Here is a 24,701-nt window from a genome sequence, read left to right as displayed (position 1 = left end):
ATGCTTTAATTATGCAAGGTGCGCTTAGAGGCAAAGGTATGTGTTTGGTGAAATGAATCATTTATTACTCGTTTTGATCATGGAGATGGAATGAGTAAAAGAGGAAATTTAAGTCTTATATGACGAGGTTAAGTTTGTGGGGTGCCTTATGCATTCAAGGTGTTTATACACCGAGGTAGTTAAAGGATTAAATAATAAATGTTGTTGTCACTAATAAATCAAGAATTGAAATTGGAAACTTGCCTTGCTTGATTGAATTGATATTGGAATGTTTGTTTTGTTATGCATACGAGTCATCACTAAGTCTAAACTTGTAAATCACGTAAAGTGCAAGATGGATGAGCAATAAAACTCTGGATTTGTGCACATCTGGAGTAATGACAATCAGGGGTTGGGGTACACGGGGTATTAGCCGTGCACTTTTCTCGAGGCCGTCTGATCTACGAGTCTCTTATTTCAAATAATTTTCAAAAAAACTAGGAGTTAGGTGAGATCTCATACTAACTACGGTCACGGAGTTGCGCCCGTGGTCGTTGCATGTTTATTGATGTTTCCGAAAGGAGGCATGGGGTTTTTCTTTTATTGATGTTCCAAAAGGAGAATGGGTTGGACAACCTTGTCTATTGTTTAATCCAACGAAAAAAAAATAATGATTTACCTATTATTAATTAATGGAGTCCTAGTAATATAAATAGTTGAGTCATGTGTCGAGTCTATAAACTAATGATGCGTGATGATTGATTATTAGTAACATGTTAGGGATTCCTTTTATGTTTTGCAGCTTGTATGTACTCAGCTTTGCTGATTGCGTGCTTTGTGTGTCTTTCTTTGGTCATGGCCTTCGCCTTCAATGACCATGTGACGATCCAATTTTTACACTTGTAATATTGGGGAGCAGACTAACCACAGGTTTTTACACATGCAGCATCCGTATCTAGGTGGTGGGATCTTGAGTGGAGTGTTGGTTGCTTTTCTTACTTCTATTGTAATTTATTTTTTTAAAGTTATTTAAACTCGACTTTTCTTTTGTACTATTTCCATTGGTTTGAGTTTGAATAAGGGCCTTATTGGTTCCAAGTTGTAAGATTCAGTTTGGTTTTGATTATTGGTTTTGAAACTTATATATAATTTATTTAGCTTTTCCGCTGCTATTTTCTGAAAAAGCCTTAACGTTTGAACACGTGGCGGTAGCACGCCAGTAATTCTCTTGAATATTGTTCAGGGTCCTCACAGGTTTAAAGAGAGAATTATTGGGGTGTTACAATATTATTGTTAATTAGTGATAAATTATATCATAAAAACTACATAATTAAGTTTAATTATCATTATTGGATATCTTATTGGGTACCCGATAACCAATTCGAAAATTCGGGTACCCGAAATCCGGGTACCCGAACTTATCGGTTCGGGTTATAGATATCACTTTTAGGAATTTTGGTTATCAGGTACCCGAACCGTTAGTACTAACGGTACGAGTACCCGTCCCATGCTCACCCCTACCTAACATCGATTGTATCTATCTTGATCACCTCAAGCTTATATTTGGCTTTTAGTTACACTTTTATTAAGGAGTTTAGCTTGTTTGTTAATAACTTTTCTTTTTCTTCAATTTTTAGTTAGGGATTTTATACTCTTTCGTCTTTTATTTAGGATTTGCTTTCAATTACCCTCTTATGCTCTTTTCTTAGGATTATTATTCCTATTGATTGTTTTATTTCATTTCAATAAAACTTGCGCAGGTTTTATTGTTATACTTTCACAATATTGACTTAATAATCGAGATTGATATGTAAACTTGATATTAAAGCTAGTTTCAATAGGTACAGTTGGATCTTAATAAATTGGGAGAACTTATTATTTTTTATTATATAATTAATATCTATTTGAGAGATCGTGATAATAAGGGATTATTATCCCTTATTATTGTTCCTGGGTGAACTTATATCCTAGGTCTTTTATTATTGATTTTTCCTTAGTTTAAAATCTTGGTATAATATAATTTATCACAAAACCATTCTTGATAATTAAAATTCTAATAATTAATTAGAAGTAAAAGAGCATTGTTTCTCTGTGAATTAGACCCTAATTCACTATGTATTTTAGTTAGTAGTTTAAGAATTATTTTTATTATGTGATACGACTTTGGTCTATTAGACGCTTCAACTCGGTCTCAATAAGCATGATAGATTAAATATGCGTATTGCTAAGATAGTGATAATAAATTAATAAATCTATTCAAAAAAACGTTTATCCCTAAGCATTATTCATAGATCTCTTTAGCCTTATTATATAGAGGTGATCAACATCGGCCTGACCCAATCCGACCTGAAAATAAGGCGAGTTTGGACAAGCTTAAAATCGCGTTTTTTTGTTAAAACCCGAACTCGGCCCGAAAATCCTGATACATTTTTGCGAGTTTGGACACGAGATATGATGTTAAGGCCTAATCCAACCTAATTTTTTTATCACCTCTACTATTATGAAACAATGAGCTTACACATAATTAAAGCGAAACAAATTAAACCAATGCAAAGCAATTTAATTAAACATGATAAAATCAAGACCAATAAATCTATACTTAGTATTTAAAAACACAAACCAAAATTGACACATGTCATCATTCTTTCTCACCTTTCTTTATTCATTCTCCCTCCTTATGTTTTCAAAGAAATTCTCTTTTCATCTCCCCCTATATTTCTCAATAACTTTAATATTTTGTAATCTTTATTTTAATTCAATAACAAATTAAATTTCCTAAACCTTCTCCTCTTCTCATTATTCCATCTATCAATTCAATTTATTCACATTCATAATTCATTTCTTTAATTTGACCCCTTATCTTCCCCCTCTTCTTATATAAATACAAATTTTCAATAAAGATTTTTTCACACTCATTAAGTTTCAAAAACTTAAAAATTAGATAAACATCTCTCAAAATTCTATGTGAAATTTCTACAACAATGAGGATGATGATTGAAAAGGGAAATATTGAGGTGGCAAGAATACTATGGAAATTCCATGGGATGACATTGTTTGCGTGTCATGGGGTTTTAATTTTGAAGATATTAAGCGCAATATAAGAGACATATATTGGTAAAAACTAAAGAAGAATATCATGCCTTCACATTTGATGTAAAAATTGTAAAATTATAATAAGTGTTTGGTATTTACAAAGTAGTTTTTTATACAAATTGTTGATTAATATATCATGCGATAGAGATATGATTTTACGATTTTAAGCCATTTTTTCTACAACTATTAGTCTATTACCACTAATTCATAAAATATTATAATATGTCAAAAGACGATAAAATAATTCATTCAAATAATTTGTAAAGGGTTTTTTGTTTTTTTTGGTGACAAGATAATTTGTAAAGTTTCAAATAAATTTATAAGTTAAGCATAACCCGTGCGTAGAACGGGTCCAAAAGCTAGTTATAATAAAGAATCAATACCGATTTAACAAAAATCAGAACTTGTGATTAAATTGAATGCTTTAATGTAACAAAGTATGAATTTACTAAAAGAAAACTCCCACTAAAAAATTCTGGATTTAAAACCAATGAAAAAAACGTTCTTAAAGCTTCCCTAAAACTGGTTAATTAAGTTTATAGATCATCCCAAAATTAATTAAGAGTCAAATTTATAAATTTGAGGCTGGAAAACGCACACGCCCGATTAGGCTTAGGATTGCCCGATCGGCCCCGGTTGTTGACAACAGTCTTCTTGGTGCGAGCTCACCCGATCGGTGTTTGGTGTATTTGATCGTGCTCAAGCTATCTCTCTAAGGCCTTTTAACTAAATCTTTAGGCCCTTGACTTTGGTCCTTTGGGCTTGATTTTCTTGGGCCTTTTTCATTAGCCCAGATATATATTAAGCTTGATTGTTAGCCTTCTGGTAAAAGAATAGCAAAACCTTGGATCTTGATTCCCTTGGGTTTCCGAACAATTTAGTCATATAACGTTATTCATTTTTAACGTTTTGCAGTGGCTCGATATGCCTACGAAAATACATACACCAAGCTACAAAAAAGTATAAAACACGCATTGGTATAAAAAAATCACTCCAAAGAACTCAAATAAGCAAAATTATGACCTCGAGATGGGGAATGTAATCTACTTCCTCCGTTTTTTAATTATTGTACCACCTGCCTTTTAAGGAAGTTTCACAAATATTGCACTTTATCCATTTAAGGAAACAAAATGACTCTGTTCACTCTGCAAAACCCCAATATAGCCTTACTTTTAACATTTGTTCATTTAATTTATGCTTACATCATATGGTTAATGTAGTACTTTTACCCTTTTCACTCCACCTTTTTTTCACTGCCCAAAAATATTGTCTCTAACCTATATGGTGCGATAATAAAAGAACGTAGAAAGTATTTAAAATAGATACATCAACTCATTCATTCTTATTTGATCATGCTAAAGGACCATCTTATGATAGTAAAATAGTGTTCCCACAATTTGTAAGAAGAGTTTATACTAGACATGTGTTAGTAACTTTAGAAGGGTGTTAGATAGTGGCCTACACGGCTACAAGGCTACAATACATATATCAGTTCTATATTATTGCTATAGGCAATACTGATAATGACTTTGAAAAAAAACGTAGATTAGAAGAGTATTTAGCTATGAAGCATGTGTTGATGTGTGTTCCACTTTGTTGTGCAACCTTATTTTCAACACAACATAAATACTAAATTGACCATCTTCAATTTCCCTTCTCAAATGTACTCACAATCACATTCGCAATTATTATAAGGACAAAATTCTATAATTAGCCAACAACTGTAAGACTTGGCAATAACTAAGAGAAATTAAAACACAACGTAAATTAAGAGTATTTGTATATGCATTTTGAAGACAAATATATTAGTTTAAACACTATAATTCAAATTATTTGTTTGTTTGTTTTTTTTTTTTTTTTTTTTTTTTTTTTTTTTTGGGTATTTGCAGAGCCACAAGAGCGGGGTGAGAATTGATCCTAAAATCTCCTTTTGCTCGTAAAAGACATAATGTTTTTCAAATTTACCTTTATTTTTGGGAGGCACTTAATGTAAATGAGTGGATTGAAAAAAATAATAATAGCGATTTCAGTAAGTTTACAAGGTTTTCGTTCACTTTAAAAGATTGAACACTATGAGGCATTTAAAGTTAAGGGATAAAGCTGAAATTTTGGTTAAAGTTCAGTTATTATCTGTCAATATGAGAAGTTGAGAACTCTACTCTTAATTTCGAAATATATTAAAGGGAGTATTCACACCAATTTTGTAATAAATGTTGGACCGTATGGGTGTACATTTGGTTTTGTTTTGGATTTTGGGCAAATTTAATCCCATCCGAAATAAAATTTAATCTAATCCGATTCAAATTTCTTACCAAATCTAATCCAAATTAAAATTCGATTCTAAAAATTTGATACAAATATATGAATAAAAATACATTGAAATTCTTTAATTAGGGCCTAACTAATGTGATTTTATTTTTCAAGGAAACAAACTAATGTGATTATTATAAAAACTAAAAATGCGATTTACAATTAAAAATGCATTATCAAAATAAATTTTGTCCAAACCCATAATAAATTTCCAAGTATTGAAATCATAATGTAATAGTCCAAGTCAGTTAAATAAATAGATTGTACTTAGGGCTGAGCAAAACTACCCAAAAAACCGAAAACCCGATCCGTAACCGTTTTGAATATTAGGGTACCCGATCCGATAACCATAACGGTTTGGGTACCCGTTCCGATAATTTGTTATCGAGTATGGTTATTAGGTATCATGTTAAAATTAACGTTTACCCGATCCGATTCGATAAGCAATTTTTTGGTTTTTTTTTCCTACTTAAATCTATTTTTCCATAATCTGAACTCTTACTTTACTTCATAACCACTTTATAATATTAATGACTAGTACTATTATTAATAATTTGGTCAAGATCATGTGGTATTGTTGTTAATTAATGTTAAATGATATTATAATAACTACATTATTAAATCTAATTATCATTTGATACATCTATTTTATATAATGTTTTACCCCCGTCCCTTGGTCATAATTGGTAGTGTTTTTGGCTCTTTAGAGCCACTTTTATTACTAATTGGGTTTTCTAGTGTTTTCATAGTTTTAGTTGAGTTTTGTAGGGAAGTGCACATTTGGAGCATTTTCCCAGGATTTTATGAAGCAATTACGAGCATTGGAGGAGTACGACCACTTTCGTAGCCCAAGGCCGGTTAGAGTCATCAAACCGGTGATTAAGGGCTCGACATATGAGATACCGAGACATTTAGACCGAGTATTCAAGCCCCAAAGAGGAAACCCGAATTGGGCCGAAGAATCGGAGCCTAATCGAAGTCCAAGAGTTGCCCCAAATGGCCTTGCTCGGCTAAGGTGGCCTCGCCCGAAGGCGCGCCCGGCCGGGCGGGGCGGAAGAACTACGAAGCATTGCTTCGCCCGAGGTCGCGCCCAACCGGGCGCGAGAAAAGCCTCGAAGAAGAAAAGGCGGGCCCGGTCGGGCGGTGTGGCGCCCGACCGGGCGCGTGTTTATGGAGGAAGATTAGGCGTCGTTTTTAGTTTGTTTAAGTTTAGGATTTTCTTTCTTAATATAAATACGTTTTTGTTAAGCAAGTTTAGTACTTCTTTTTACCTCTTCTCTTAGCTTTCTCTCTCAGCTCTACTTAGTTTTTAGATTAGAAATTCGTCCATTATTTTCCGTTAACTTGGTAACGATTTCTTCTCTATTATTTTCAGTAATTTAATTTCTTTATTTCATCATGTCTCGTTTAATTATTTTGATTAGCTTAGATTTAAATATGTGTGAGTAGTTTTCTTTCTAGGGTTTATGGGGATCCATAAATAATATGAAGGGGTAATTTATTGTTATTGATTGTCAATGCTCGATTAATTTCCTATTGATTAATTTAATGTTATGCAATTAGACTTGCGCAGCTTTATTATGTATGAGTTATGCAATATTGATTCGAGATTCAAGAGATGAGAATTGATGTTTAGGCTTAGTTTCAATAAACGGACTAATTTGTAAATGTTTAAGTCGAGATTCGAGAGATGAGATTTAATACCGGTAAATTAACTCTGTGATTATAATACGTAGCAAAAGCCCTTTATGATCTGATTAATTGATGCATTAATGATTGATTATTGTGTTTTACCCTGGAGTATTATTTATTGGTGAACCTATGCCCTAGGTCTTTTATTCATTGATTTCTCTCTACCTTTAATCTTAGTAGTTTAGTTCTCATTCGATATTAATAATTGGTTACTTAATAATTTAGATTGCTATAATTAATTAGGAATAGAAAGACTTGTTTTCCTGTGGATTCGGCCCTACTTCCCTATCTACTTTAGTTAGAGGATTTAGGTAATACTTTTGATTAGGTGATACGTCTTTAGCCTGTCATCATTATTGGATACTTCATCGGGTACCTGATAACCGATTCGAAGTACCCGAAGTCCGGGTACCCAAACTTATTGGTTCGATTTATAGTTATCACTTTTAGTGATATTGGTTATTGGGTACCCGAATCGTTAATATAACGGTACGGGTACCCGTCTCATGCTCACCCCTACCTTGTACTTAGAAGGCTAAGACATCATATTGCAAAGCATAACTATGTGAGAACAATCCTTATACTCCTTTCGTTTTTATTACTTGCTCAACTTCCTTTTACGACCATATTTTATTATTTCTCCATTTCCTTTTTTTTTCTTTTTTTGAAATGCTAAACGAAGCCCTTATTTTCCTGAGTAACGCCCACATTTAAAATGAATGGACGAATTTACCTTTTTCATATACTCTACGGTTTTTAGTTTTTCACCACTCTAACTCGAGAACATTCGCTCTCCTCCTAACAAATTAAACCACCACGCCACCACCAATTAAGGGACATTCGTCAGAAAAAATGTGGTGATATTTTTTTTGTATGTCCTGACAAAGCCGTAAACATTTAATTAAGGTTGAAAACACAAAAATTCGTAAACCCGCATGGTTATACGAAAAATCTGGGATGTTTAACCATGATATTCTTAAAAACGCCTAGAAATTTCATATAACCATACGGTGTTATGAAAAAACTTGGCGTTTCTGTCATGATTGTCCAAAAAAATAAACCTAAACGCCTAAACATCTAGAACTACCAAAGCGAAAACGCCCAAAATTTTTGTAACCCACACGGTTATACAAAATTTTTGGGCGTTTTTACATATAACTGCTCGGGTTTATGATTTTTTCTCTGGCCTTTCACCCATGATTTTCAAAAAAATTAAAGTAGGCACTTTTGCCTTTCAAGAAAAAATAAAAATAATTAATGTGGTGGTTTGTGTAGTGTGGATGGTGGTAGTTTTGTTGTGTAAAAAGGAGGAGGATGTAGTGTGGTGGTGATAGTGATAGTAGTTTAGAGAGAGAGAGAGAGAGTGGTAAAATAAGGGTATGTTCGTAAAATAACTTTTAATTTGCGGGCGTTAAATGGAGAATTGAGGGCGCTTTTTAACAACCTTTTTTTTTTTTTTGAAATCTTTTACTATTTTCTTCTTCATTGGTGGTTTCCTCATATCATATTTTAATATTTTTCAAAGACTTTTTGTAAAAAAAAAACTACCTAATAAAGCTCAGCTAGATTTTGTGAGAAAGTATCTAATAAAAAATGTTGTAATAAATTACTTAATAAAGGTAAAATATTGTAAAAACTACCTAATAAGAAAAGGTAAAATGTTGTAAGATACTACGTACCTACACTGGATTTCACTGTTGACCGACCTCAAAACACTCTATAAACCACCACTTTCGCTTTCATTCCCAAAACTAATACAATTTGCTTGAAATCGCCTCCACCACACTTAGACCACCTTTCAACCTCAAAACCACCACATCTAACCCCAAAAACCACCATCCCGAAGCACTAATCTACGCTCACCGATTCGTAATATCCTCCAACCACCCCGAAAATAACTTTACCACCTTGAAAACCAAACCTCACGGTGGTGTCGGAGTGTTTTAAGGTGGATCAACGTCGTAAAATTCAATCAATAGTGGAAAATCGGCCAAAGTTAATATCTTACAACATTTTACCTTTTATTAGGTGGTTTCTTACAATAACATTTTTTTTTTATTAAGTAGTTTCTCACAAATTTTAGGTTTTATTAGGTAATTGTTAGAAAAAGTTATTTTTCATATTACATATCCTCCCCACTTATACTTATTTTGACTTTTTTTTTTAAAGATTTTTTTATTCTTCAACCAATCTCATTTTCATTATTCATCATAAAACACCGTGTTTTGAAATGGGGCAAGTTTTAACATACAAAGGAAGTATTTATAAACACACCCATTCATATTTCGGTTAATTCTATTTTTTTGGTTCCACATAAGTTCAAGAAACCAATGATACGAATCTAATTAAAGAACCCAATTTCCAAAAAAAATCAATCCAATCCAATTTAATTCAATTCAATGTAAATTTCAAATCAAATTCATCAACTTAATAATTCAATTTGAATTGAATAGAAACATCGGCTTTAAATCTTGTAATCCAAATACTACACACCCCTACATAAACATCAATGGCTGATCTTTTAGCTTTTACGGGGCGTTTGGTTAGAATAATGGAAAGGAAGTGAAAAGGAAATACATAAGAAGTGGGAAAGGAATCATGTTACGTGTAGTATTACCTTTGTTTTCATTTGTTTGGTTGAATTATGGAAAGTAAACCATTTGTGTTTGAAGAGGATAAGGTATTTGTTAACATAGGTTTTAGACTGGTAACAAATGGGCGGAATCCCTTACCTTTAGGTAAAGATAATTGTTACCAAATCTCTCTTGATCAAATATTTGATAACGATAATGATTTAGCCAAATCTATTTCCAACCAAAAAAATATGCTAAGACCCTATTTTTTTGAGCTTCTGAGCAGAGCAGAAAAGGGATCAACGTAGCAGATTTGAGTAGAGCAGATTTCATTATTATTATTATTATTAAATATTTATTATTATTATTTTATTATTTTTAATCATTATTATTATTATTTAATATTAATTATTATTATTAAATATTAATTATTATTAAAATTAGTAATTTTTTTGAAACATTAATAATAATAATCATTATTATTTAATAATAAAAATTATTAAATTAATATTAAATAATAATAATAATAATTAATTTAAATAAATTAATTATTTATTTATTTAATATTAGTTGTAATTATTATTAAACATTAATGATTATTATTTTTAAATATTAATTATTATTAGTTTGATATTAATTATTATTATCATTAAATATTAATTATTATTATATTAAATATTAAATATTATTTTTACTATTATTGATTAAATTTTAATCATTATTATTATTAAAAATTAGTTATCATTTTTTAAATAAAGCCGAACATTTCAGTACAAAACAGCAGAATAGGATTCAGCGGGAGCAGGAGTTAGGGCTGAGCAAAACTATCTGATTATCCGAAAATCCGAAAATCCGATTCGCATCCGATCCGAAAATTTAGGATAACCGATCCGAAAACATTTTCGGATCGGATATCCGATCTGAAAATTTCGGATATCGGATATCGAAATTTTGAATTTCGGATATCCGAATATCCGAAATGATTCGATATCCGGAAAAATACCGCAAACCACTAAAGTGCACCTTAAATACACATAAGGCCCAAATATCCCAAAGGCCCAAATAACTAAACCTGGTAACCTCCTAACCCTCAAAATAACACTCTAACCCACCGCCCCCCTCTCTCTCCTCTCTCCTAGTCTCCTCTCTGTCATCCTCACCATTCACCTTCTCCTTCATCCTCCTCTTAATATCTTCTCTCTCCTCTCTTTCATGATCTACTCTCCTTCTTCAATATATGTAACCCCACCGCCTTACCAGCTTCCTCCTTCGATACTCACGGCTGGTTCACCAATGCCCAACGGTCCTCGCAACACCCTCCTCCAACCACCGTCCATCAACAACCGCAACAACAACTGCAACCATTTGCATATCACTAGCTTGAGCTTTGAACCCGCAACACCAACAGTGGCTTTTCTTCTCAATAACAATTAAAATTTCTTTGTTCTGTTTTTGTGACAATTAGTTTACAGATTTGTGTCAAATTTCTTTGTTTTGTACATGGGTTTGTATAAAATTTCATTGTTTGTAATTTGCAAAAATTATTTGTTGGATATTTTTTAAGTTCTAGTCTATTTAATCTTCATCAGATTCAAGTAGCAAGCGAAATAATGTAATACTAATTCTTTTTTGTGAAACAATAGGACTCCTTATTAATTTCCTTGCTGAGCTTCAATTTAGCGAAAAAAAAGCCATTAAATAGGTCGGATATTGGATATCCGAGCTATCCGATCCGAAATTTTCGGATATCCGGATATCGGATATCCGACAGATTTCGGATCGGATACGGATATCAGATTAGAGAATTTTCGGATTCGGATATCCGATCCGAAATCCAGTTTCGGATCGGATATCCGATCCATGCTCACCCCTAGCAGGAGTAGGACCTAACCAAACATACTCGTAAGTCGTAACCTGAGAATTTACGGTAAAATAAAAAGATTAGAATCCTAAATATCCGGAAGATTTTACTCTATTCTTGTGCGAATCAATCATAACTTTCCACGTAGCACTTGGAAATCAGACAGTTGGTTGCTCAAATCCCCCGCCCTATCCAAAATGTCAGAAACAGCCATGCCCATGGCATCAACTACACCACACATCCTCCCATTCAAAAAACGAGGAGAGAGAAAATCCACCAAAACCTTCCACATTCTTCCATGGCCGAACCTCAATCACCACCTCCATTATTGAACTCACATTAATCCTTTCATCTTCAATCTTCAGAGTTTCTCTTTGATTCTGCAAAAATGGAGTATTATTGTCTCGGAGCTTCCAAGTTCGCAACAATGGCGGTTTCTCCACCATTGAACTACGATTGTTTGAGGTATAAGATGATTAAACAACGCCGAAGTTTCCAGACGTTTTGCTTGTGGAGAACGAATTGTGCGAATGTTGTAGATTGTACGAGTAGTCGTAGTAGTAGTAGTAGGAGGAGTGGAAGTAGTGTTTTGAGGAGTGCGAATAGTGAGAGTAGTTGTGTTGTTGCGCCTGAAGATTTTGCGAATGAAGAAGATTTCATCAAAGCTGGTGGTTCTGAGCTTTTGTATGTTCAAATGCAGCAGACTAAAGTTATGGAAACTCAGTCCAAAATTTCTGATAAGGTTTAGTGTTTTGGATTCTGTTTTTTGCAATTATTGTTAATTTTAAAGTTGAAATTTAAGTTATAATCGTGTTTATGTTGTTTATTTGTTGATTAAATGATGAATATTGATTGGTAGAATCAAATGAATTTATGTATGATTGTTGTAATTTGTTGCATTTTGTTGCCAATTAGTAGATTGCAATGTTCGAAAAATCAAGGTGTAAGGTTCTTTAGTTCGAGTTGGATTAGCATTGTTTGAATGTTGAACTTTGGTCACTCTGTTATTATGGGGTGGTTTTTGAAATTTTAGGTTGTGCATTCTGTCGGAAGATAGATAAATCTTGCTGTTGCTGTTGTATGTTGTTTCGAGATGTTTAAACGTACTCGAAATTGCGTTTTCTTGAGCTCATTCGTGTTCATTTATTCGCAGTTGCCTCAAATTTCAGACGTGAATGAAGTGCTGGATATGGTGGTTATTGGTTGTGGTCCAGCTGGTCTAGCTTTGGCAGCAGAATCAGCTAAACTAGGATTAAAAGTTGGTCTTGTTGGTCCTGATCTTCCTTTTACGAATAATTACGGCGTTTGGGAAGATGAATTTCGAGGTACTTCTGTTTTCATCCATTTGCTAATTCATATTGGCAATCTAAGTTGTAAAATTTAAGAAAGTAACTTAATTAGTCATAGACTTTATTTTTCGGTGTTTGCTAAGGTTTACTGGTTTTTTCCAAAATTTAGTTTTGCTAGCCAATGATTTTTGTAAAACATGTCATTTTTGAGTTTGAATGTAACAATACATCCTATTTCAGCATTGGGACTTGGAGGCTGTATCGAGCAGGTTTGGCGTGATACCATTGTCTATATTGATAATGATGATCCTTTATACATTGGTCGATCTTATGGAAGAGTCAGCCGACATTTACTTCACAAGGAGCTGGTGCAAAGGTAAAAGCTGCATTTTGTCATTTTGTTATCTGCTTGTTGGTCTTGAGATTTCTCTGCCTGATTTTATTTGCCAGCTTTATGTAGTTATGTAATTTATTAATTTTCTTAGGTGTTTGGAGTCAGGTGTCTCTTATCTGAATGCAAAAGTCGAAAGGATTATGGAAGGACCTGGTGGACATAGTCTTGTTGCTTGTGAATGCAATATCACTATTCCTTGCAGGTGCGCATATCTTTCTCCTCTTGTTTACTGGAATGAAAATGTAATGTTTGTACTTACTGACACGTTATGTTTTTAGGCTTGTAACGGTTGCTTCTGGAGCAGCTTCAGGGAAACTTCTGGAGTATGAAGTGGGTGGTCCAAGGGTTTGTGTACAAACAGCTTATGGTGTAGAGGTGGAGGTATGTTGTATGTAGCTTGAGATATTGTAGTGAACACATGTTTTTTTGGGCAGATATTATCTTTAGTAATGCTTGTGTGATACTCTTGTGAATTATTCTCTTCACCCCTTCAAAATTGTTCTGAAAAAAAATTATTCATTTAAATTAAAGATTTCAAGCCAACGAAAACACACATGCATAATCTGGATTTTGACTCGCTCACTAGTCATAGTATGCAACTTCATATATTACTTCCTTGTAATTGTAGGTAGAAAACATTCCTTATGATCCCAATTTGATGGTGTTTATGGACTATAGAGACTACACTAAACAGAGCTTTCAGTCTCTAGAGGCAAAGTATCCAACATTCTTGTACGCAATGCCATTGTCGCCAACTAGGATCTTCTTTGAGGTTAGCCTTCTATTTTCAATGTGTGTATTGTATTTTCCCTCTCTCTTATAGTTGTCTCAAGACTTTATAAATGCAGGAGACTTGCTTGGCTTCAGCAGATGCAATGCCCTTTGATCTGCTCAAGAAAAAGCTTATGACAAGATTACAAACTATGGGTGTTCGTATCATTAAAACATACGAAGAGGTATTTTCACTGTTGATGGTTACATGTTACAACTAATTTTCTTTTTATTGGTTTGATTAGTCAAATAATTCCCATCCTAATGGCCAAACAGCAAAAGAAAAGAAGGGAAATGACAAAAAAATAAAAAACATTGACTGCAACCTATAGGAGAAAGTATTGATATTCCTGGGAGCTTAAGCTTTTGATTGAGTTGGTCCATTAACATGGTATCAGAGCTTAGGTTTTGATCCAACTCTAGCTTCTGCAATTTAATTTAATTCCCCCCCCCCCTCCCGGAAAAGTTGCAGAGAAAAATGGGAGAATGAGTAAATTTCACTTCAATGGGAGGCTAACAGCTATTTTTGGATGACCTATATAGATCTAGAATTTAGCAAGATTGCTGCAAAGACTAGTGTTTGTGTAGAATATTTCCTGCCATTTTTTTTTACTATTATTGTTCTTAGCTAGGGCTCCAACTATCTGCTCGCTCATTTGATGTTTCTGAGCTCCAGAGCCAAGAATTTGCTTATATCTTTGATATTAAGATTATAACATGAAAGTAGCTTACTGTAACTAGCCATCACCTTTACCTACCTCACTGATCTTTTCCTAAATCAATTAAGTGTAAATATTAAATATATTGATCGGTACTTGGACAGACTAAGAATCTAAGATGATGAATCGATGATAAGAGCAGAAATTTGCTGAATGAGATTGGCTAAATGAAAACTACAGAAGAAAATGATAAGCACAAGCAATTGAGAGGCTTGTTCTTTCCAAGAGTAACAAATCTAAGGAAAACTCTCAACATTGTTCTCCATGGTTTCTCCCCACTGATCTTTTCTTCATATAGCATTTCTAAGTCTAATAACTGACTAAATTCTCCAAGCTTATTGTGACAACTAATTTTGCTGCCTACATTCTCTCCCTCCCCTAGGCTAGTTTACAGTAAACTTGGAGAAAAGTATAGAACCATACCAGTTTTCTTCAGTATTTTGTTAAGGATACCATGAAACAACCAAGCAGACAATATGTACCAAGAAGATACATGTATTCCCAAACATAATTGGACTTGTCCTTGTACTGGAAACTTTGATTCTGCATTGAGTAATCACAATGAGAGAATTAAGATGGGGATTTCCTGTTGTGCCCCTTTTGGTACTGATAATTTCTAATGGAGTGGACTGATGATGTATGCCGGAAAGATCTACAACTTGCCTTACAACATGACTAGACGATGACAACAACACCTACAATAACATCTTGATTATCTAGAGTTTAGGTAGTACATCTTGTCACATCTTGTCTTCCTTTTTACACACATGGTGGTCATCAATCTAAATGGTTTATTTGGTGTGCAATGTAAGTGAATTTTTATAGGGGTTATGTCCAGAATTATGGTTCATATGAAGACTTTTTGCATTTATGTGGTCTTTATTTTCCTGTGAAACATGGAAAATGTTGTGAATTTTTAGATATTTCCATTCCCTTGGTTAGAGAAAAATAAAGAAAATTCTCAAGAAGGGTCCTCCATAAAGACTTTTGTTGATTTATGATTAATTTTGAAGATTTAAAACAGCCAACAAGGTTGAAGCACATTGACCTCTCCTCCTCGGCTCCTCTACTATGGCAAGATGTTCTCTAAATAAAGGCTCTAACAGAGTAAGAGACATCCAGTTCATAAGCAGACTCTAATAATAACACCGTTACATCTGAGTGCTTGAACCTTGCAGCTCTTTTTTCACATTAGTGTATGTAATACTTTTACTAAAATCTCCTAGTAATATTTTTTGAGGGTAATGGAAAATTCTATCATCATCGTGAACCATTTAACTTGTTAGATGCACTCATGTTACTGTTGTAATAGTCATTCTATATGATGCAGGAGTGGTCTTATATACCTGTTGGCGGGTCCTTACCAAATACAGAGCAAAGAAACCTTGCATTTGGTGCTGCTGCGAGCATGGTCCATCCAGCCACAGGTAAGACACAAGCTGGATTTCTATTATCTTATAAATTTATGTAATATTGTTGTGTCATCTTATAAGCTATAAAGGTTTATGAAATTCATATGCACTGAAAGTCTGAAGTGATGTATCCTCCATCTTTATTGGCTTTGTCACACAGGTTATTCAGTTGTGAGATCTTTGTCAGAGGCTCCAAATTATGCTTCTGCTATTGCAAACTTGATCAAGAATGATCTCTCAAAAAATGCAATTTTGCGTCAGAGGAATGTGGAGAATATCTCAATGCAAGGTTTGTACAATCCAATTTTTTAAATGCATTAAAATTAAATGTTTTAACTAGTATTGTATGCAGTTCAATGTAACATGAAGTTATTGTTTAATCCTTCTGTATTGATGAACCGATTCGTTTAAAAGCCTAGATCAGATAATAAAAAAAACCGATGCATGATTCATAAACAATATACTTCGTAGAAATATAATTGGTTATAATTTTTCTTTTGCAATCATTGCACATGGTCATGATTTGGCTTGATGCTTTAAAGTGTCTCAATTCAGGACAATGTATGACATGCCTTTAATGAACATTGCTAAATGTTCTATGAAGGTCATAATATTTGTTAAATGTTGTGTACAAGAAGTAATATTTACATCTTGTCCGCTTTTAATCTTAAGAAATTTGAAGCTGCCTTCAATTTTTTGACTGTAAAGAAAAATGAAGCACAAAATGGGGAGATTTTGTTTTCTACTTTTGCTTTTTTCAATTATAAATTAGTAGCTTGTTGGAATTAGCTACTGGTAAACCCAAATTTTGCTGTTAACTTTTTTCTGTTGGTGCAGCCTGGAATACTCTTTGGCCTCAAGAAAGGAAACGTCAAAGATCGTTCTTCCTTTTTGGACTATCACTTATAGTTCAGCTTGATACTGAGGGTATCAGGACATTCTTCCGAACCTTTTTCCGGGTGCCAAAATGGTAATAGATGCATATCATGCAATCCCTATTCATTTCTTGTTGCATTTGGCATTCACAGTCCATATTGTTTGCATTTTGTTTATCTCGCTTGAATAACTCTGTTTATACCATAAACCAATTGGAGTCCTGATCATTTAACAAAGATTGATGCTAAACCAGCAAAAAACTAAAAGTTACTGGTTATAGATGTTTATTTTCATTTGATTTTTAATCAAGAGACAATGTGATGGTTCAGCCACGAAATCTTTTATGTTTGTTGTTAAAAGACCAATGTGATGCTTGAGGCCTAGGAATATGTTTTATACTCTATCACGCCTCCTCACACAAGAGCCTGTTGGGCTTGAAGTGTGGATGCAGCATAGGCCCTCATCATACCCAACACTTGATATTCCACTTGAAAGTGAGGGGTGGATGAGATTTGAACCCGTGACCTTTGTGTCACGTTGGCTCCGATACAATGTTAGAGGATCTATTCAACCAAAAGCATAAGTTGGTTGAGGCCCATGATGTAACTGTACTTAAATTGGGTTATCTTGGGAGTTTAGGTGTGTGACTCACTGCTTAGTGTTTCATAATATGAGGAATCAAGCAGTATGTAAATGGACACACAGATAATTGGTGGAGATGATACTGAAATGCAAGTATATTTGATTACACTGCAGTCCTGCATGACATAATTGAATTCAGCAATCAATGACTACAGCTGCAGAATACTTATCTTGGCAAGCTATAAGTATCAAACATTTAATCAAATAATCGTGTAGATGACATGTGCATCACCATGAAACATAGTCCTGACTCCTAAATGTCATTAGGAATTATCTCAGAACATAGAAAGAGTTGGGCCTTTCTGTCTGTTTGTCTGTGGGTTTACATTTACCTAAATGTTTTAAGTATTTTTAATCATACTATCAAATTGCATAATTTTTCTCGACCTTTTCTTTAACCACCATTTTTATGTATATTTTGAGGCAGATTTTCGTGTTTCCTTTGCAGGATGTGGGAGGGATTCCTTGGTTCTAATCTCTCTTCAGCTGATCTCATTTTGTTTGCCTTTTACATGTTCTTTATTGCTCCGAATGATTTGAGAATGGGTCTTATAAGGCATCTACTGTCCGATCCTACAGGAGCCACAATGATAAGAACTTACATGACACTATGACAGTAATACAGTAAAATGTTCTTGGTGTAAAAAAATTACAATGAATAAAAGGTTTTGTAGGTATGTGTCCAAACTTGTTCCTGGTTTAAAATTCATCTTCTAAGTGATCTTTGTTAAAGACCATTTGTTCTACAATTCTGCAGGCTCCTCAGACCTGTGTTGCGTTCTGCTTGTAACTCAATCTTGTTACTGATCTTCATTAAAGGCCAACTTTTCTACAATTCTACAGGCTCCTTGGATTTTTGTTGCGTCCTCTGTTCTACAATTCCACAGGCTCCTTGGACTTGTGTTGTGCCCTCCATGTAACTTGTTGATATCTGTGGGGAGTAGATGCTTTTCTTAGATGCTTGTTCATGTATATATGGCAGTCGTTTTAACAATTACCTACAAATAATTCGCCATCGGGTGATCGGGGCATCACCGACAGATCTGATCCGGCAGGGAGAAGAGAAAGCTACTTGTTTGTTACAGATAGCTGCCTATTCTGTTAAGAGCCAATTCTGTTATAATGGGGGCTAAAAGTTAATTTTTGGCCTTATTTTTGTAATCATTATATACATTGCATGAATCATCATTACTTTATATATGATATGTAAAGCAAGTAAAATTACTAGAAATCGAAATGTCTAAAGGTAGTTTTTTCCCTTCATATAACATATTGACAGAGTGGCATACATCGGCTGTGTCTGGTAAACTGGTAAATGGTTTTTGACGTTTTGTTAAAATTAAAATTTTCAATTACATATTACAAAAGTTAAGAAAAAGTAAAGATTTTGAAACCATAAAGAGATGCAGATCTAATAAGATCTTATGAATGTGTTTTTTCTTATATGAATCAAATACTACTTGTTTTCAAAAAATAAAAAAATAAATAATAAATAATCTACACATGAAATATTATAAATATAAAAATGAGAAACAAAAAAGAAACTGATAAAGTTCAATAAAGCTACTACTCACAAAATCATTACATGAAAATGGCATTATCCAAATACATTCAAACAATCATTAAACTCATTGAAAAACAGGCCTAAAAAGTCAGTTAAACTACAGTATTTAATTAAACTAAAAAAAATATTTCAAGAGTGCTCCTTTTTGTTCTTCTTTGTGGTTTGGCAGCTACAATCATGTAAAATCTCATAATCATTACTTCCCATACACCCAAACTTCCTCTTCATTCCCTTCCACAAACCCACCTTCTTCTTACTCTTTTTCCCACAACAATTCTTTTCATGACACCCTTGAATCTCCTCCTTTTCATCATCCAACTCTTGATCCTCCTCCACTACTCTAATCTCTTCGCTTCCTCGTTGTCGTCCGTTTTTTACACTGCTAATACTAGGATACTCCACAACAGCTTTGCTGATGTTATCTTTTAGTTGCAACTGCGAAACAAATAGTACTTGCACCACCACCCTCAACGGCAACCTTTGATTTAAGGCCGCGTGCTGACAAGCCTCTGATGACATCTTCTGAAAATCCAAAACCCTGCATATTTCCTCCTTTTCTGATTCAATTAACTCTCTGTGCATATCCAAGTAAAGATCCACTGCCCTGTATATACCATCCGAGCAACGGTAATCCCCTACATTGGATGTCGAACTTGCCATCTGTGCCAGTTCTGTGAAGCTCCTGACATCTATTTCCCTCTCTTTTGCTACCTGTACTAAGTAGTTTTCCATCAGTTCTGCCACTGCAACTAGTCCTGCAGGGTTAGCCTCAGTGAAATTGGCGTAGTATGCCTTCAGTATCTGCCTTAGGCTCTCAACATTGAGGTCTAGTTTAAGGAGATCCTCAGCTGTGGCGCGGTATAGCTCCTTACCAATTCGATTTTCCAAGGAAGCTATGCATTCTGCACTCGCGCCATGGGAGACTGCAGAGGTATACATCTCAAACAGGAGGGTGTAAGGGTACAGAGGGCGTTGGTTATTAAAGGTAAAAGTACTAGCAGGCAACAGTCTCTCTATGGCTTCAATGGTTTCGACATCAGCTGCATGTTTCTTGAGGTACTGGTATAGGGATCCGATGATGTTCTCTTGTCGGACCTGGCCTTGTATCATCCCCTTGATGATTGGCTCATACATTTTCACCGGCAATGAGGCTAGATCTTCAGATGATGCATCTGAACAATCTGCACTAGCAAAGAGCTTCCTCCTTGTTGCATTTCTATAATACAAGTGTTTGCTGCTACTGCTGTCGCGCTCAACCATGATGGGTTGTCCCAGGAGAGCAGGGTCAGATAATGCACGGTCCGTGAGAGCCTCAATACAGAGTTTCAAAAGCCCATTGTCTGCAGCCTGCTGGAATGCAGACCCTGATGCTCGAAGAGATTTTATAGTCTGATCCCAACTAGGAAGGATTTTATCTTCTAAGAATCTGATGGCATTGTGGAGTAAGTTATTCGGGCTGTGACTTTCAGTCATCTCGAGGTAGTGAGAAAGGCAGATGAGAGGGATTATGTTGTCACTTGTCATCTTGACTTCCAATCCTTGGCAAAATCTTGCTACGAGTTCTAAGGCTTCGCGTTCTAATGGTATTTCTTTAATGAAGGCAGAGAGGTTTTCCGAAGGGTTGTTTCTTAGTAAGGAGGCTATTGTAGCTGATCTATTAGCCAAGAGTCCCTAGATAGTCCAAAATGAATCAAAAGAGTAAATTTAAAATTTCAGTAAAGAAGGTACATAATTCAGAAGATTTTGCTAAAAGAATACTTACTTGGTCTAATTTTAAGGGGGCATCACATATTGAGTTGCAACTATTTGTGTGTTTAGGACACCTGAAAAAAGAGCATTAGTTAGCTAGGAGAAAATTGGTTAATTTAATCTTATGGTAGATATATCTATCTTATGGTAGATATATGGCTTGGGTTCGGAAGTGAAAGGAAAGTCATTATATTACCAAGATGATGATAAATCTTTAGTTCTCGCCGGAACCATATTGTTAGCAATGTACCCTTTGTTGATGCAATTTGAGCTATCAATTGGTTAAAGAAGTCTCAAATTAGTACCTGTTAGACAGAAAAGAAAAAAAAAAAAACAGAAAAACAATTAGTGTCTGCAATAACTTGTAGTTTTCAAAAAATTGAATTGATCGGAACTATTTAGATGAAAGAAATAAAGGCCCTGTTAATGCTGAACACAAACATTTACTACATGTGCTTATCTTTGTTTCTACTAGTATTACGAAAGAGTAATTAAGATATTTCGCAACAAAATGTGCTACAATTCAAGAACAACTACTCCAATCAGTACTATGAACTCGAGTTTTGTCAGAATCAATTATAGGCTGCCTGTAATGAAGGTATATACAGTTATACACTGTCACATATAATCATTAATTTACAACTTCATAGTTGTTAGACACATATAATCATTTTCTCATCATAAGACGAGTACGTCGATGTACACATAGAAAATATAAGCCATACACCACTAATCCAAACTTAAACAGCCTGATCATCAAGGAGGAAAGTAAACTATATAGTACGACAAGGTGATTGCAGCCATAATAAAAACCAAACTCATGTATGTCAATTAACTTAGTTGGTTACAGTTTCAAGACTGGTATCGAACCCGTCTTTTTAAAGCTCCTCTATACACCAAAAAAACAGAATTTTGGCAAATACAAAACAGAAACTGAATTATGTGTACTGAAAATAGTAAAATAAATCATCAAAATATTACCTTGTTGATTGAAGGTTGAACTGTATTTTGTTACCTTAAGCAGTTTAAGGAATTAAATTAAGTAGAGAGAAGCAAGTAGTTGAGTAATATGCTAGGTTGAAAAATTAAAATTTGAAAATTAGCGAGATATTTGGTAATTAATATGCTGCTTAGTCAGTCTCAAGTAACTTCTTTTTACCGTTTTTTTTTAAACTTTCCGCAAAACTTTCCTATAGTTTTGGGTGGTGTGACCAAGCCAAACTTACATAGCTTTTATGCACCAAATAGTGTTAGTTTGGGCTTAAAGCATGCATAATACAATCATGTTACAAATTAGAAGTCAATGCTGGTCTTGGTGGAACTCATGCCTTGTATTTTGGTAATGTTTTTGTCAGTTGTTATCTATGAGAAGAATGTCGGACTTAAGTAAAGATGACATTGGACAATGCCGGAGGCTTGAGTGATTGACTAAGCCTTAACAATGTATTTTCATGTCAAATGGTGCCCAAAACAAAGAAAACGTGGCCAAAGAAAACTTGTTACTTACTAGGATTATTTTGTGTTGGGTTAAGCCATTTTGGACAAGTGTTGTCAATTTTTTTTTCCTTTTTTTTTTTTATTTTTTATTTTTATTTTTTATTATCCAAGTAGGTCAATATTTGTTTTAAGCAAGCTTATTTTAGTAACATCCTGAATTTCCAGTAAAGAATCATAACTAATCAATAACTCAGAAATACCATCACTTTATCTCCAATGTACCAAAACCAGTTTATTCCTATTTTACCTGAAAGTTTTATGATGATCTAATAGTTCATCAGATTCTAATATTTCATTTTTCTCATATTAAAGCTAGGATGATAGTTTCAAAAAAAGCTAGGATGATGAAGTATACAAAATGTCAAAATATAACCAAACAAACACTTCGTAATTTCTGAAGGCAGAGTGGGGCCATTTCAAGCCCAACCTCAATATTGGACAATGGGGCTAAGTTCGGCTGCAACACCGACTTTGATCTATCCACTAAATGTGGGTCAAATTCCAAAACACTAGGCTGGTATGAATAACCCGATTAACCACTCCATCTGTTACATAATGATCACAACACTTTACTTTTACATCCGTTTCATACTAATTTTGTACAAAATATTTGATAAAGTCTCATCATTATTTTATTATTTTTCTCTCCTACTAACTCTACTTTTACAAATATTTTATTATTTCTCTTTCCTATCAACCACACTTAGGGCGTGTTCGGCGCTAGCGTTTAGTGGTGAAGGTAGCTTTTATGAAAAGTTATAAATATTAGCTTTTGAAATTAGAGGTAGCTGTTGAAAATTTAATCTATAGTATTAAACATAAAATATTGATTTTTAAATGTAACAGCTAGCCAATCGCTACTTTACCGAACACTCATACCTAAATTATCTATTTTCACAGCTAACAGCTTGTTGACAACTACAAGCTACCTACACAGCTGACAACTACTTCACAGCTATATTTTGCCGAACACGCCCTTACATTACTTTTATATTATTTCCCTCTCCTATGAACTATACTTTATATTACTATAAAAATTTATATTTTGGTCTGAGCTAACTTCCTTTCAACTACAACAGATTCTGATTAATTCTCATTTTCTTGTTGGCCTCAGTAACTTCCTCAGCTAGCTCATTAGTCATGGCTCTCCAAGCCCTAGTGGACAAGCCCTATAATTTTCCTAAGATTTTGTGCATGGTCTAATGTTGTCATTATTGCGAAACATAGAAAATATAATTCAATTAACACAAATTAGGAGAATTCTACGCAAGGGATAGTTAAGTTTAGGAAAAAAGATATTGTTTTTTAAATATAACATGTAGTCAATCGTTACTTTACCAAACATTCATACTTTAATATAGTGGATGAAAATAAAAATTATGGAAAATCCTCTCAACCAAGACTCTTCCCCGCAAGAAAAAGATCTAATCAACCGCTCAACAAAAAAATCCAAACGCAAAATTACTCATTTAATCTTTAATAAAGATTCGAATTCTGCTATGGAGGAAAATTCAAATTCCTTACACTTTCCCCCACTGCCTAATGGTGGAAATGCTGCTGGTTATGCTAATGGCCAGACAAGTTCTCCAAGCTTTAGGGATAGAGTTATTTCTGAGAATCAGTGGAACAGATCTCCCCCTGCTTTGAACCCGTTGGAGGAAGACGATGTTTCAGATGATGATGAACCCCCAGAAGGCTATGAGGAGGATCCGAAATGTCCTATGATTTTGCTTTCTAAAGAGGAAAAGCGGAGGCTAAGGCAACCATGGCAACATACTCTAATTATCAAGATGTTTGATAGTAAGATAGGCTATATGTCTCTGATGAAAAGATTGAAAAAAAAATGGGAGTTAACTGGTGGTTTAGTCTTGACTGATATTGGCCACGATTATTTCATTGCCAGATTCTCTAATCTTGGGGATTATAACCATGTTTTAACACAGGGACCATGGATGCTAGACGACAACTACCTAACCATTCGTAAATGGATTCCCAATTTCATTCCGGATGATGCTCCATTGAGGTTTCTTACTGCTTGGGTTCGTATTCCTCACCTTTCGGTGGAGTATTTTGATAAAGAATTTCTTCAAAAGGTAGGGGAAAAGATTGGCAAGGTTGTGCGTGTTGATAATAATACATCCCTTGCTCAAAGAGGACAATTCACTCGCTTAAGTGTGGAATTGGACTTATCAAAACCTCTGCTTTCTAAGTTTTTGTTTCGAGGTAAAACTTGGAGAATACAGTATGAAGGGCTTCGTATGATCTGTTTCAACTGCGGAA

The 24,701-nt window shown here is 34.2% G+C and overlaps 2 protein-coding genes across 3 annotated transcripts; one reads left to right on the top strand and one right to left on the bottom strand.

The window, feature by feature from the left end:
* The first annotated feature begins 11,722 nt into the window (after positions 1-11,722).
* On the top strand, positions 11,723-18,809 carry LOC145580046 (lycopene epsilon cyclase, chloroplastic-like). 2 transcript variants are annotated; one of them, XM_081637366.1, is made up of 12 exons: positions 11,723-12,250; positions 12,662-12,833; positions 13,038-13,173; positions 13,283-13,393; positions 13,470-13,572; positions 13,820-13,963; positions 14,040-14,147; positions 16,012-16,108; positions 16,254-16,382; positions 16,931-17,063; positions 18,060-18,285; positions 18,455-18,809. In XM_081637366.1, the coding sequence occupies exons 1-11, from the start codon at positions 11,897-11,899 to the stop codon at positions 18,223-18,225; spliced, it is 1,653 nt and encodes a 550-aa protein (XP_081493492.1). In that variant the 5' UTR covers positions 11,723-11,896; the 3' UTR covers positions 18,226-18,285; positions 18,455-18,809. The 2 variants fall into 2 exon arrangements, with proteins under 2 accessions (XP_081493492.1, XP_081493491.1); XM_081637365.1 differs by having other exon boundaries at positions 18,369-18,809.
* Positions 18,435-21,158, bottom strand: LOC145577767 (BTB/POZ domain-containing protein At3g03510-like). The gene is made up of 3 exons (XM_081635217.1): positions 21,121-21,158; positions 20,938-20,998; positions 18,435-20,846 (listed from the first exon to the last, which is right to left on the bottom strand). The coding sequence occupies exons 1-3, from the start codon at positions 21,156-21,158 to the stop codon at positions 19,305-19,307; spliced, it is 1,641 nt and encodes a 546-aa protein (XP_081491343.1). The 3' UTR covers positions 18,435-19,304.
* Positions 21,159-24,701: the final 3,543 nt, after the last annotated feature.

This window comes from Chenopodium album, chromosome 14 (genome assembly GCF_948465745.1).
Source record: "Chenopodium album chromosome 14, dcCheAlbu1.1, whole genome shotgun sequence".
NCBI lineage: Eukaryota > Viridiplantae > Streptophyta > Magnoliopsida > Caryophyllales > Amaranthaceae > Chenopodium > Chenopodium album.
This window is presented reverse-complemented; position numbering and strand designations above follow the sequence as displayed.

Bases quoted from the DNA above. Each gene is read 5' to 3' on its own strand.
- LOC145577767 (XM_081635217.1), bottom strand. From the start codon at position 21,158: ATGGTTCCGGCGAGAACTAAAGATTTATCATCATCTTG. The intron at 20,999-21,120 runs GTAATATAATGA...CTCTTTTTTCAG, and splicing joins AAAGATTTATCATCATCTTG to GTGTCCTAAACACACAAATA. The intron at 20,847-20,937 runs GTAAGTATTCTT...TGGACTATCTAG, and splicing joins CCCCCTTAAAATTAGACCAA to GGACTCTTGGCTAATAGATC.
- LOC145580046 (XM_081637366.1), top strand. From the start codon at position 11,897: ATGGAGTATTATTGTCTCGGAGCTTCCAAGTTCGCAACAATGGCGGTT. The intron at 13,174-13,282 runs GTAAAAGCTGCA...TAATTTTCTTAG, and splicing joins CACAAGGAGCTGGTGCAAAG to GTGTTTGGAGTCAGGTGTCT. The intron at 13,394-13,469 runs GTGCGCATATCT...TTATGTTTTTAG, and splicing joins AATATCACTATTCCTTGCAG to GCTTGTAACGGTTGCTTCTG.